The sequence below is a fragment of the Myotis myotis genome, unplaced genomic scaffold (assembly GCF_014108235.1).
Source record: "Myotis myotis isolate mMyoMyo1 unplaced genomic scaffold, mMyoMyo1.p scaffold_m19_p_6, whole genome shotgun sequence".
NCBI classification, from domain to species: Eukaryota; Metazoa; Chordata; class Mammalia; order Chiroptera; family Vespertilionidae; genus Myotis; species Myotis myotis.
Genome location: NW_023416368.1, coordinates 26,531,368 through 26,546,996, shown reverse-complemented (window position 1 = coordinate 26,546,996; position 15,629 = coordinate 26,531,368). Strand labels below are relative to the sequence as shown.

Genomic DNA, 15,629 nt, shown 5'->3' with positions numbered 1-15,629 from the left:
AAGGCCTGACATACAATGCTCAGTATGAGTTCATTGAACCTGGTTTGGAGCCTCGTATTAATAATTTCTCAGTGGTGCTTAAGAGCATGGACTTTAGAGCCAGATGCCATGTTTAAAAAAAAAGTCCTACTTTACCACTTCCAAGCTAGGCAAGTTACTCCGTTCTTTAGGCCGCAGTTTCTTCAGAGAAATGCAATGGTGCTAATAGTACTACCGTTGTACTTAAGCTTAAATGATAATATATTAAAACTTGATATCTGACACAAAGTGCTCAGTAAGTGTAAAACAATGAAACGTATAAACAGAAAACACCAGTTCCCTGGGAAGCTTGTAGACCAGAGACATATGGTAAATGGCCTCATTAGACTTTCTAGTCAGACTTCAATTTGGCGGGAGTTAGCAGCTAGAAACCAGTTATTTAAACACTGAGCCTGCTTCCTTCTGAAAAATATTTTTATAAAATGGAGTTAGTGTCTTCAGCACTTTTCATTTCATTCATCCACTGGGTGGGGAGTAACTGCTATAATGTATGAAGGTGTCCTACAGATGTAAGAATAACCCTTGAAGTGAATGGTAAAGTGACAATGTGTGTACATAATGGGGCCCTATCTGGCATTTCTGCAATGTACCCAAGACACTGGGAAGGAGGTTTGTACACACACGTGTCCAACCATATACTGTAAGTGATGGAGGATAGTGATGGGGTTTTTCTTACTCACATGCTATCTTCAATACTTATTAGATAGTAGGTATGTCAAATTTGGTTTTTCAGCTATGATGCTTTTTTCCTTCGTGGAGAAGCGAGTATTTATAGGAAAAGTTTGTTAGATTACCCAATTCATGGATACGACCGAAACAGTATGTGTTTTGGGGAAAATGAATAGATTGTACAGAATAGTTGTGCAACATTGCTACGACATTTACTAAATAGTTATGCCTTTTTTGCAATAATTCATTTTAAAATAAGGTAAGAATTTTGGCTAGGTAACGTTTACACAAAATACCATTTTTGTGACAAACGGCTGGATTTGGAGAAGCCTTCCCTCAGCCCCCTTGTATAATTGGCATGTGACCACCTGAGGCATGGACGGGAAATCGGGCCTTGGCACCAGGGTTAAGCTCTTTTTGAATGTACGCCGTACTAGCACGCAAGCACTGCTACACAGACACGCAAGGGTCCACGTAGGCATATGAAGGTATCTGAAGTGATAGCTCTACTTTCAGTAGAAAAAGGAGGAAAACTGGAACTGCACGAGTTCTACAGAAGCATGTCGGAGTCATGTAATGAAAAAGCAGGTTTTTTATTATGATGTTTCTCCATATTTGGCATTGCTGTAAATGGCTAACTAACATTTACTGCCAATTCAGTACAAATGTGTGGTTTGGTAATACCAGAACAGCAAATTTAAATGAAAAATAAAAGTTAAACATTTCCACACAAGATTTTACAGTCTGACATTTCACTGCGTAGATAAAAAGACTTTTTTTTTTTTACTAGAGATTATTATTCAGCATGAATAAAAAACTACAACTTTTATTTTTAAACAGGAGTCACTGGTTTTAATTTTTACACATTTTAAAATTACTGTGATAAAAAATAATGAAAAAGCTTCTTAATTATGCCATACACAGTATAATATAGATCTGTCCCCATTATATAGCATTTGTTTAATATACAAAATAGAATATTGACACACTTGAATCTATATGTAGTTAAGCAAGTTACTTGAGGAGGGTCTTTTCATACAGCCTTTCATCAGAAAATAAACTCCTTCTTCCAGCCATTTCCTAGCGAGGAGCTGGCCCTTTCCCAAAGACCTGGGTGCTAATCCTGCTGGACCAGGCTGATGGGGACTAGTCAGGAAAACGATAAACTTCCATGCCAAGTGGTTCAAGTGTCCTCCTTTCACTCTGACTTATTTTCCCTTTCAACTCTCAACCCAGGCACATAAGCACACGTTCATCTATAGCTACTGTCTGCATGGCCGACCGAGTTCGAAGGCCACTGAGGGCTGCCATGGTTCTAGACTTTTGACAGATCAAAGTGCAATAACACTGCTCATTCCATGGAGATGCAGTTTTAGGGTATTTAACAGAGAACTAAAATGATAAGCCTCGATGATAATAGGACGTATAGATAAGTAAAACTGGAATGGCTCCCCGCCCCCGCCCCAATTCTGAAGTGAGGTTAGTGTGTGGCTCTCCTTTATCTGCATGTCCAGAATCCCTCCTGCGCTAACTACCAAGCTCTCCAGAGACCCTGACCCTGTTAGTTTCCCTGGGGGTGACATTTTCTTTTTCAGGAGAAGGTAGGTACTCTTTTAGGTTCCCCTCCCATAGTCTTACCCCACAAGCACTTGCATCCCACAGCAAGGCCTGAAAACACCAAGAGGGCCATTTTCCTCTCCCAGTAATTAAAAGTCTTTTCAGGGTTTGTTGGGAGTCACCTAGGCCTGTCACCAACTCTCACTGACATTACAAACGTAAAGAGCTTCAGATGGCAAGATACCACATACAGCGAAAATGAAGCTACTTTCAAATAGCACCTCCTTTTTTTCACTTAAATCCATAATTACACTCAGAGGAACAACATAATTAAGATAACTTCCTTTCTACATATTCAAAAAGGGCAGTTTATTTTCCATCTAATGCACAGCCTTCTATAGTTTTATGAATGTCAGTTGATTTCTTTTTAACAACGAAGTGAGCATATTATTTGTTTCACTGACCTCTTATTTTTTAAGAGCCGAGGATGCTGGGACTAAAATATGATTAATGTCTGACGTGTTTTCTGATTTTAACCATATAACATTCTATAAGTGAATAAGTTACCTTTCAGACATTCTTTTTGATTCTTAACACTGTGATTGATAATAATAATCAAGCGGTATTTCTTAGGCACCCAAAATTTCACATCTAGCTGGGTTTCAAACCACCTTAAAATACTTTGAACCAAATTAAACCATTACAAAAGGAACATTCCCTTTTAGAGAGCATTCAAAAAGCAAATTATTACATTTTTTATTAAATAATTTCTCCAAAATACTGAAAAAATAACAAATAACATTCAAAAAGCATTCAAAGAAAATATAAACACATCCTCATTTTGTTTGGAAATGAACTCTTGTAGGATAGAAAGGAATTAGTGTATTACTGGCAACCTATGAGATCTGCATTATTTACATATTGCTGGTACCTCTGTGCGTATTATTGCCCAGCTTCTCAAGCCTTTGTTTTTATGACACGGTTGGCAAGGCTGCTGTGAAAGTAACCCCGCTCTGAGACGGTGCCTGTCCGTGTGTGAGCACCACCTTGCTGGCTCCTGCTCCTACGCTTTAGCGCAAGAGGAGGCCGAGTCAGCCAGACCTGCCCTGCCAGACTCACCGTGGGAACAAGAGGGTGGTCATGCTGGGAGGCGGAGGGTTACTCCCTCTGTGATCTGAGATCTGAGCGGGCCGGAGTCTCAGCACCAGTCTCCCTCTCTCTCTTCCCCGGAGCAAACCCGTTTGGTGTTTGGGACCACTGCTGCCTGTCCTGTATGAATGCTTGCACACACTATAAATCATATAGGTTATCCACCGACATTTCTCTAACCCCTACAAAAAATATATATAACATGTCGTGATAAAACAATCTCATCTAAAAATCATTCTTATTTTACACTATACAAGCTATTTTACAATCATTTTAATAAATTGCATGTAAAGCTGCAGTAGCCCTTCCCTTCCCAGATTAGTGAATACCAATATGATATATATCTGAAACTATAACTAAATATAAAAATATATTAGAAGTTTCATATTGTTAATGTTAGATTTTCAGTTTTCTATTACACAAATAATTTGGCCACCTTGAATAGAAATCGGATTTCTTGTGGCTTAATGAGTTTTGAGTTAACAGAAAGGTGGTAAGGTGCACACAGAAAGGGCTACCACAGCTTCTATTCTGTTTAAAATGATTAATTCTCAACAGCGAGGAAAAAAATTCACAAGACTTGTTAAACTCCATGGCACACGGGGATGGGCGGGTGTGGCTTACACATGTGGGAGCCTGACTCGCAGCCTAAGTCACAGGGAGCCGCTGCCGAGCTTTCCGGCGCCACCAGGAAAGGAGACCAATTGTGACAGATGGGAATGTGAAAATGGGTGTCTAGCCACTTCTGCCACATTAGAGATTTCGTTTTTTGGGTAAAGTGAGAGGAATTGCTTGGTCTGATTAAAATCCCTCAGCTTTGTTTCCGCTGGTTCTCTGGAATCCTAACTTTTAAGAAGTTATACAAACTACAACAGAAGGTCCTGAACGGCCGGAAACTCGCGTTCTTGCCATTAACCATTGCAGGGATAGGGCGTTAGGTGCAGACAGGGCCTCTTAGTTTTTTTTGTTTTTTTTTTTAATTAGTCTTTTGCAACCATCATCTATGGTTTACCCTGCAGGTTTGGACCAGGTAGATGCTCGATACCAGTTAGGGTGGTTAATTTGCACAACCTCTATAATCCTCCACTGAAGCATATATATATATATATACACAAAATGTGAGCTTTTTTTTGACAAGAATACTGGAGATTTGAGTCGATTTTTGTGATCTTCTGATAGCTAAGTGCCATCAGGTTAGAAGCACCAACCCATTTTCACACAGAAGATTAATGTTTAGAGTTTATTTAGGAAAGCTATGAACTAGTTGCCCATCATCTTAAACAGCTGTACAATAACTCAAATACAAAAATTAAGTAAGAAAAATGAGCAAGCGTAGTTTACTGAATATAAAGGAAATTGTTAAAACCAGACAGCAATAGCTATAAAAGGCACAGCTTCCCTTTTCTGATATACACTTGTAAACTTTTTTTTTCAGGTTTCCATGCATAAATCAAAAAATGTTATCCTAACTATACAGGGCAAATACACCAACAAAAAGTCTAGAAGATTTTGTCCAGCCAACTGTGATAAGTCTGAGCAGGAAGCTCACTGAGCAGACTGGGCACTGGTGGTTAGAGTGCCGTCCTTCTCCGACAGGGAGGTGGCCCCCCCTCAGGGTTTCTCATTTCTGGGATCCACCAACTATCACTTCCTACTGTTCCCATCACTGAAAAGCGAGGGCTCAACTGCTTCTGTCGCCAAGCCTTGGCCCTCTATAAACCACATGTAGTGCGTGTTTAAAACAAGACAAAAACAAACACCAGACATAAACAAAAAAGAAAAATAAAACAACATAACCGCTATAGGATAAACGATAGTTTGTACAATAAAAGCTATAAAGTCAACTTTCTTTAAGGCAACCTTTCTGAATAAGGCAGTCACTTTTGATGAAACAGAAGTTTTTTGATATTTCCACTTGAATATTTTGGTAACTGATTGGTGATGATTTCAGCTAACATCTCTGGGAATTCAATACTCATGGATTTATCCAAAAATGTTTGGAAGCAATAGTGAAGGAGATTTTCAACTACCTACAAGAGAAGATATGGTAATGATTAGCCTTAAAATCCTATCAGTGGGAACATCTCATGCTTGTTGGCTTCTCTCTCTCTCTCTCTCTCTTTTTTTTTTTAAATATCTGACTTAGATAGAATATACCCAATCCCTGCTGGAATTCCCCAAGTTAAAAAAAAAGTTAAATAAAATGAGCACTCAGATACCAAAGATATCTTAAATCCCTTAAACTGTATGTAGAATTGTATGGAATTAAGTGTTCCATGATGAACTGCAGTACTATAACACAGGAAAGACATATTCTAATTTAATGGATTAATCAAGCAAAGCCAGGGAATTCTATATTTAAAAAAACAGTGCTGTTGAATTCTGTACTGGCATCAGGACGCTACAGGCACATGACCAGGTGAAATAAAATTCCATAATTCCACAAGAAAACTGTGGGCCAAACTGAAGTCACAGCCTGAACTCAAACCATCATCAATATCCACAAATGGAAAATATATCGGTATACAATTACATAGACTAATTAGAACATAGCTTCATAACCCGGAAAACTTTTGACACTTGGCTTTGTGATTGACACTTACCTCATGCATGGAGTCCAAGAGTTTTGTCAGTTGGTAGAACCGCTGCCAGTTCTGACTGGAGTTCCCTTCCCTCTTGACAATGGCTTTCCCCAGCTCTTTGATGTAGGTCATTCTAATCTCATCAAACAGCTCTTGGCTCTTCAAGCCTTCCTTAGGAACTAAAAGATTAAGAGGTAGTCAATTCAATAACCTTCTTGTGATAACTTTTCATATAAGCAAGTAAGGCATTTATTATTAATAGCATACTTCATGACTTAACATTGTCTATATGCTTTTAATGCACTCGATTAAAACATAAGCATTTCAAAGGATCGTGAAACCACAGCCAAGAGAATAGGGGCCAATGGGTAACTGGAGACCTTAACTTTAGGTAAATCGTGCTGATACCTTCCTCTCTAGTTCACAAAGCTGGCTTGAAGACCAAATAAATAATAGTGCCTGCCATTCTGCCCTTCAGTTTAGTTAGACATAATGAAAACTTCAACAACAGTGTTTATCCCACCAGTTACATCCTGGAATATGTGACATCACCTGTCACTTAAACCCTTAAAATCATGCAATGCATTGATTCTGATCTAAAGAGAAATCTGATTTTTTATGTAATACTAGAAGCCCGGTGCATGAAATTCGTGCACCGGGGGTGGGGTGGGGGGGTGTCCCTCAGCCCAGCCTGCATCCTCTCCAATCTGGGACCCCTCAAGGGATGTCCGACTGCCTGTTTAGGCCCAATCCCTGTGGGACATCCCTCTCACAATCCAGGACTGCTGGCTCCCAACTGCTCGCCTGCCTGCCTGATCACCCCCTAACCGATTCTGCCTGCCTGATCACCTCCTAACCGATTCTGCCTGCCTGCCTGATCACCCCCTAACCGCTCCCCTGCCAGCCTGATCGATGCCTAAATGCCCTACCCTGCCAGCATGGTCGCCCCCAACTGCCCTCCCCTGCAGGCCTGGTCCCCCACAACAGCCCTCCCCTGTCAGCCATCTTGTGGCCACATGGGGGTGGCCATCTTTGACCACATGGGGCAGCCATCTTGTGTGTTTGAGTCATGGTCAATTTGCATACTGGTCATGACTAATTAGCATATCAGGGCTAATTAGCATATCCCTCTCTTATTGTGTTGGAGAGAGGGTCAATTTGCATACCAGTCGTGACTAATTAGGATATCTTGCTCTTATTATATGGGATATATATATATATATCTACCTACCTACCTACCTCCTGGGAAGGAAATATTTGCTTCCCCTTATATACTCAGAAATATAGAAAATACCTCATGAATTGTGGATCATAAAATTGGTGTGAAATAAATTTTTTAATATTACTCTTCAAAAACTGACACTAGTGGACAGTTAACCATGGTTTCACTTAATCTTACAGTGATTGTGACTTCTGTAGAGTGCAAAGTTTCTCCAAGTGCATTCCTAGGAACTCTGATTCTGTGTTAATGGCCAGGGAAAAGAGGGTCTGATGGTCCAAATTTAAGCAAAGCTAAATGTTTAATCCAAATCGAGGCATATTTCTGAATTTCAAATTCTCAGAAATAATTATGCCGTCTCCAGAGAGGGGAAACAGCTGTGTCCCACACTTCACTTCACCTGCTGACACCTTAGGAAATGCTGGCATAGAGGAAGAGCAGTGGGTTTAGGAGCAAGAAGTCTTAATTTAATTTTTACTCGCCCTGTGGACTTGTTTCCTACTCTTTCTCACTAAATTAAATTTTTAAAAAAATTTTAGATATTAATGATGTAAGACACAATGTAAGTCAGGTATACAACACGATTCATATTATATATACTGTACAATGACCCCCACAAGTCTAGTTAGCATCCAGCACCATGCATTGTTATGAAACTTTTCTTGTGATGACAATTTTTAAGATTAACTGTCTTAGCAACTTCCAAATATACAGTACACTATTATTAACTTACAGTCACCATGCTGTATATACATTGTATCCCCACGCATGCCTACTATTTTATAGCTGGAAGTTTGTACTTTCTAACCCACTTCACCCATTTTCCCCAATCTCAGTCTCTGGCATCCACAAGTCTGCTCTGTATACATGAGCTTGTTCTTGTTCATTTTTAGATTCTACATATTAGTGAGATAATCTGATACTTGTCTTTCTTTGACTTATTTCTCTTCGTCTAATGCAGCGGTTCTCAACCTGTGGGGTCGAACGACCCTTTCACAGGGGTCGCCTAAGACCATCAGAAAACACATATATAATTACATATTGTTTTTGTGATTAATCACTATGCTTTCATTATGTTCAATTTGTAACAATGAAAATACATCCTGCATATCAGATATTTACATTATGATTCATAAAAGTAGCAAAATTACAGTTATGAAGTAGCAAAGAAATAATTTTATGGTTGGGGGTCACCACACCATGAGGAACTGTATTAAAGGGTCGCGGCATTAGGAAGGTTGAGAACCACTGGAATGCCTCCATGGTCCATTCATTTTGTCACAAATGGCAAGATTTCATTCGTTTTATGGCTGAATAATATTCCACTGAATATAAATATCTCACATTTTATCCATTTATTCACTGATGGACACTTATCTTGCTTCCATATATTGGCTACTGTAAAATGATTTGGCATGAACATAGAGGTGCATATATCTTTTCAAGTTAGTTTTTTTTTTCCTCTGGATAAATACCCATAAGTAGAACTGTTGAATCATATATGGTAGCTTTATTTTTAATTTGTCGAGGAACTCCCATATTGTTTTCCATAGTGGCTGCAACAATCTATATATATTCCCACCAACAGTAAAAGACGGTTCCCTTTATTCCATATCCTCTTCAACACTTGTTACTGTCTTTTTTTATGACAGCCACTCTAACAGGTGTAAGGTGTTTCGATTTGCATTTCCCTGATGATTAATTATATTGAGCACCTTTTCATGTACTTGGTCATCTGTATGTCTTCTTTGGAAAAATGTCTATTCAGATCAATGCCTATTTTTTCATTTGATTGTTTTTGGCTATTGAGTTGTATGAGTTCTTTATATATTTTAGATATTACCCCCTTATCAGATATATGACTTGCAAATATCTCCCACTTGGCACACTGCCTTTATCTTGATGGATCGTTTCCTTTGCTGTGCAGAAGCTGTTTAGTTTAATGTAGTTCTACTTGTTTATTTTTGCTTTTGGTGTCAGACCCAAAAAATCATCACCAATATTGATGTCAAGGAGCTTACCACCTATGTTGTCTTTTAGCAGTTTTCTTATTTCAGGTCTTACATTCAAGTCTTTGATTGATTTTAAGTTAATAATTGTATGTAGTGTAATATAGTGGTCCAGTTTTATTCTTTTGTATCTGGCTGTTCAGTTTTCCTAACACCATTTATTGAAGAGACTGTCCTTTCCCCATTGTATATTCTTGGCTCCTTTTGTCATAAATTAACATTTTAAGAATATTAACTCTTCCAATGCAGGAGCACAAAATATCCTTCCACTTGCCTCTTCTCCAATTATTTCATCCATGCTTTACAACCTTCAGGGTATAGATGTTTTTCCTTGTTGGTTAAGATTATTCCTAGGTATCTTATTATTTTTGAAGAAATTGTAAATGGAATTATTTTCTGATTTTCCTTTTCTACTAGTTTGTTATTACTATATAGAAATGCACCAGATTTTTTGCATTTTTTATTTTGTATCCTGCTACTTTACTGAATTTATTCAGCTCCAACAGTTTTTTGGTGGAGCCTTTAAGGTTTTCTATATGATATATTATGTCATCTGCAAATAGAGTTTTACTTCTTCTTTATCTATTTGATGCCATTTCCTTTTCTTGTCTTAATGTTCTGGCTAGAACTTACAATACTATGTTGAGTAAAAGTGGCAAGGGTGGCCATCCTTGCCTTGTTCCTGATCTTAGAGGAAAAGCTCAGTTTCTTACCACTGAGTATGATGCTAGCTGAGGAGTTGTCATATATGGCCTTTAATTGTTGAAGTATTCCCTCTGTTCCCACTTTGTTGAGAGTTTTTAGTCATAAATAGATGTTGAGTTTCGTCAAATGCTTTTTCTGCATCTTTTGAGAATACCATATGGTTTTTATCCTTTATTTGTTAATGTGAAGTATCATTCTCACAGGATTTTGATTAGGATTAGACCAAAGAACACATGAAAATGTTTTGATTTCATAAAGCAATACTTGGCACTTCTAAGATGTCCATATTAATGCAAAAATAAAGGTCACTTAATCAGGAGTGACAAGAGCCTACCCTTAGTGATATGTTAATTTTATACATTACTTATATTACAGGTAATCTAATTACTGTTAATTTTTAAAATAGTGATTTCTTATTTATGTTTCTTTCCTGCTGGTTACCTGAATTCTAAAAGTAATTATGGGAAAATCCCTATCTGATATTTATATTTAAAAGAATTTCATCCATTCCAAATTATCGTTGTAGTTTCATGAATTTTTGCTTTATGTTGTTAGAGGTCATATATTTACAAATATTTTCCTGGTGAGTGGAATGCTTTATATAATGAGTATCTTTAAATATAGAACTTTTTCTTTCTTGCCTTAAAGTCTATTTTGATAGTAATGCAGCTGCTTTACCTTTCTTTTGGTTAAAGCAGTGGTCAGCAAACTATGGCTCACAGCCCAATCCTCACCTCAGCCTGTGTTTGTAAATGTTTTGTTGGAAGTCAGCCAGGCCTGTGTTCCTGCCACAGGGGGCAGAGCTGAGTAGCTATACCAGAGACTATGCAAAGCTGAAAACATTTACCATCTGGTCCTTTACAAAAAAGCTTGCCATCCCTGGGTTATACCATGTATAGTATATCCTCTCACTTTAGCTGTTAAATATCTTTATTGAGAGATTCCTCTTGTGAAATTACTGATATATTTGAATTTATCTGTGCCATCTGTTACTTCCTCTGATGAAGCTTTTCCCTGCTCCTCTCCTTTCTTTCATTCTTTTGGATTGTTTTTGTTTGTTTGCTTGTTGTTGTTTTTTTACCATGTTATCCTTTTCCCCCTAATGCTTTGGAATGTTATATACACGTTGTATTTCTAGTTGTCATCCTTAAAATTTAAACACCCATTCTTACTTTACCAAATTCTCATTTTTGCTTATATGTAATTAATGTGTACTTTAGTTCTATTTTTTAACACCCCCCCCAAAGACATCATTATTGTTATTTTATTCAGTAAAGTTTAGTTTAAATCTACATATTTACCACTTCCTTTGTTTTGTTTTTTTACCACTTTTTTTTTTTACCTTCTTAAAGATGTCATTACTTCCCTTTTGCCTAAGTACATTTTATAATATTATATACAAAGTTTAGTGGCAAACTTTGTTTGAGCCTCCACTAACAACAATAACAACAACAGAAGACTAATGATATGTTTAGACCATTCACATTGAAAATTGTCTGATGTAGCTGGATCACTGTCTGCCGTGTTTGTGGCCGTTATCTGCTCTTGGCATTTGTTCTTTGTTTCCTTTTTAATCCCCCCCCCCCCCCCCAACACACACACACTTTTTTTTTTTTTTTTTTTGCTATTTCTAGTTTTCATTAAGCATTTTATATGACATGTTTTCTCTCCTTTTAGTATGTCAATTATTACTTCTTAAAGTTTTTTTTTTTTTCACAGAGGGTATAAATGGTGATGAAAAATAAAATTTTTGTTAGTGGTTGCCCTAGAGTTTGCATTGACAACTACAGTTGATCCTTAAACAATGTGGGAATTAGGGGTACAGATCCCCTTGCAGGTGAAAATACAGGTATAATTTCTGACTCTACAGGTGGCTCTTCCTATCTGTGGATTCAAACAATTGCAGTTGGGAATGTGAAAATACTGTTTTTGATCTGCATTTGGTAGAATCCAAGGATACAAAACCCATGGATACAAAGGGCAGACTCTACTTATTGAAAAGAAAAAGAAAAAAAGCTGTGAATAAATGGACCAGAGCAGTTCAAACCCATGTTGTTACAGTACAACTGCAGTCTACATTAAAACAGAGTATTCCTAATTTCTCCCTCCCATCCCTATTAACATTGTGGTCACTCATTCAACTTACCCATATGTTGTGCTCAAACAATATACATTGTTATTAATACTTTAAACAGTTAGATTATGAAAAAAATACAATTTTATCTTCATCTATTCCTAACACTCTTCCTTTCTATATGTAGATCCATGTTTCTGACCTGAATCATTTTCCTTTCCTCTAAAGAACTTCTCTTAACACTTTATGAAAGGCAGATCTACGAGTAACTGATTCTCTCAAGTTTTGTTTATCTGAGAAGGTCTTTATTTTGCTTTCACTTTTAAAGGGAATTTTCACTGAATACAGAATTATAAGTTGATTTTTTTTCCTTTCAACACTAAATATGTGATTCCACTCTTGCTACATGGTTTCTACTGATGACACTTCAGCAGAACATATTTCTTGTCCTTGTTCTACCATAGGTAAGCTGTTCTTTTCCCCAATCTGGCTACTTTCAAGATTTCCTCTTTATTTTTTTGTTTTCTGCAGTTTGAATAAAATAGGCCTAGGTGTAGATTTTTTGGTATTTATCTTTCTTGGCACTTTCTGAGCTTCCTAGATTTATGTTTTGGTTCCTGTCATGAATTTTGGAGAAGTATTAGCCATTATTACTTAAAATATTGCTTCTGTTCCTTTCCTTCTTTTACTTGATATTCCCATTACTTGTATAGTACACCTTTTGTTGTAACTTTCCCCACTGTTCTTAAATATTCTGTTCTATGTTTTTTCATTTTTTTTTCTCTTTGCACTTGAATTTTGTAAGTTTCTACTGAGTGTTTTCAAGCTCAATGATTCTTTCCTTGGTGTATCTAAGAGCCCATGCACAGCATTCTTCATTTCCATATTACAGTATTTTTAATTTCTAGCATTGCCTTTTGATTCTTTCTTAAAATTTCCACCTCACTGCTTACAATATCCATGTGTTCTTACATGTTGTTTACTTTTTCCATTAGTCTTTAACATATTAATCATAGGTATTTCAAGTTCCCTATCTGATCATTACAACATCTGTGCTATATCTATGTCTTATTCTAATGTTTGTTTCTTCTTACCTTGCAATTTTTTGCAAAAAGCTAGAAATTATGTGAGGTTTTATGTTAATCTGGCTAGGGACAAAGCTGCGTTAAATGTTTGGTGTGGGTATTAAGAGGTTCCAGTTTCCTTTTTATTCCCCCTCCTTCCGCCCGCTGTTGTCTTTCTTTCCTAAATACCGGTAATTCTGCAGCGCTCTCCATTGTAATTCAGTTCTTCCCACTGGAACCCTGATCATATGGTGGTAAGGTGGGATGTTTAATACTTTTATGATTAAATCTTTTTAGTAGGCTTGGTCCCTGGGCTGTGTCCTTCAGAAATGTTTCTGGACTTTCCCCCTCCTCTTACATGATCTAGAAAGGCTGGAGTGGCCTACTTCCCCAGGTCAGATAAAGCTTTGTTACAGCCGTTGCCCTTAGTGCGTAGAAACATGAGGGGCTCTTTCTCAGGTCTTCACCATGGGAACCTGGTGGGGCTTTCGGTGGTAAACCCCAAGGAAGTATGGGGAGACAAGCCCCCTGCCAATGCTGGGTCCCAAGAGTTCTTAACTCTCAGGCTATTCCTCACTGGGTCTCCAGAATTCATCAAAATGACTGAAGTGTTACTGCCAGTTACTGGCTCCAGCAGCTTCTCTTCCAGGAAGCTCATTCTAGCTGTGTTTCTCTACATTTGCCTTCTCTACCGACTGTGAGGTGGTGGTTTGCCTTGTCATCTCAATTCTCTGATGATCTAAGAAAAGTCACCGATTTTCAGTTTGATCAGCTTTTCCTTATTGTGAGGATAGCTCCGAAGCTGTTTACTTGTCAGAGCTGAAACTGAAGTCCACCTTCATTTAGCATTTTAGAAACATCATTCCATTTTCTTCAGTAGCTATTGTTCGATTAAATTCCTTCTCCTTTGAAGATGTTTTCTCTCTCCTGTTCAGTGATTTTCTTGTTAACTTTGCTGTTCAGACAGCTGGACTTTATTAATATACTATGTGGAATTCATTGCACTCCCTGGATATAGGGTTTGGTGTCTTTTTAAAATTATGGAAACTTTTCAGCCATTACCTCTCTTTGTATAATTACTTTTCTCTTTCACCTTTCATTTTGGATTTCTGATGATTATGTGAAACCAGAACTTTTTCCAGCTGGTGTACGGTGAATGGGTTATCAATGTGTTACGATAATGATTTGCTATGCTGGTTGCAAGTGGCCTCATTCATTTACCTCAGTGTGCTATGCTGTACAGATGCTGTTTTTATGTTCATTATGACATGAAAATTTCGAATTAAAAAGCATTGTTTTAGAGCTTCTCCCTTAATCACTGTTTGCTCAAATAACACCAAGCTCACATCTTTAACACGTGTGCTGCCATTGGTAACCTGAAAGGAGTCTCTAGTGATTATATTTACCTTTAGGCTGTTTAAGGGGTTGTGGAAATTTTTCTAGCCTTGATTATTATTAATACTCCTTAAATTTAAGAACATAAAACAAGTTTTTGTAGAACAAAGAATTACAACAGCTTAAATAGTCATGTGCAACATCTACAGCTTACAGTTATTTGACAACTTTGAAGCCACAGTTACTAATAGAATACAGACTTTTAAAAAATTACAAGTTTACTTATTTGTATATGAAAAAATTATTCATCCATCAACTCAGTATTTTATAAACATTAACCTGATATATAATTTTTACTGGGATGGTCTAAAGTTTATAACAACTGGTTCACATTTTTATTGAAAATGCCAAAAATGTCACAATTTTACTAATATAGACATGATACTTTGTATTTTTCAAAAGTTCTTTAGTTTTAAGTTTTAACTTGCTAAGTGAGATTAGCCTCACTAAAGCTTATATACAGTAACTTTATCTAAACTTTCAAGGTGGTTTTATAAACTCTTGTTGTCGTTTTCTAGATAGAATACCTCTGCCCAATAGTCCCGCTCGGATGCTGCACTAGCCAGTCCTCTAATAGTAATCACACACCTTGTGTAGGATGAATCTTTTCCCCATAATGTCTTATACATGGTAGTACTCAACGTATAAGTAAAATATTTTGACAAAGTTGCAATGTAGTAGAAAAACCAAAATCATTCCAGTTGGTTTGCTTTTTCCATGCCTCCTACAGAGGTCACAGGAAGGAGGAAGTCTACACATTACAGATCAACAGACACCCCTACGCAACTCACACACCTCTATTTCTCCATGACATCTATGTCTTATTAATCTTGGTGTATGTTATGGGCTGTGCCTTTCTAAAAGTTTACATTTATGAAAACCTATCAGACTAGCAGGAAATAGTAGACATATTTGATATAATATTAGTGCTATGTATACAAATAAACCTTTGTTTCTACATTTCATGCTTCATATAGAAGTGAACAGTGTTCTACAAACCTGATGAGAGAAGCAGTAAGGTTTTCATGCAGAGATATTCTTCATAAGATACCTGAAGCCTTTGTAACTCAGAGGAAACATATAGCATGTGTTTACATTGGTCATACATGAAGGGTAGAGACATCCTTTGCCTGTGAAAGACAAACATCAGTGTTTGAATTAGAAATA

At 37.2% G+C, this 15,629-nt stretch overlaps 1 protein-coding gene across 3 annotated transcripts in view; it reads right to left on the bottom strand.

Annotated features, from left to right (window-relative positions):
* Positions 1-1,282: 1,282 nt before the first annotated feature.
* The window catches only part of NR3C1 (nuclear receptor subfamily 3 group C member 1), a 106,088-nt gene continuing 91,741 nt past the window's right edge, over positions 1,283-15,629 (bottom strand). For all 3 annotated transcript variants that reach the window (XM_036312855.1, XM_036312854.1, XM_036312856.1), the window contains exons 7-9: positions 15,462-15,592; positions 6,018-6,175; positions 1,283-5,444 (exon numbers count right to left, since the gene is read on the bottom strand). In XM_036312855.1, coding sequence (XP_036168748.1) covers positions 5,292-5,444; positions 6,018-6,175; positions 15,462-15,592 — 442 coding nt within the window. In that variant the 3' untranslated portion in view covers positions 1,283-5,291. The remainder of the gene's footprint in view (positions 5,445-6,017; positions 6,176-15,461; positions 15,593-15,629) is intronic.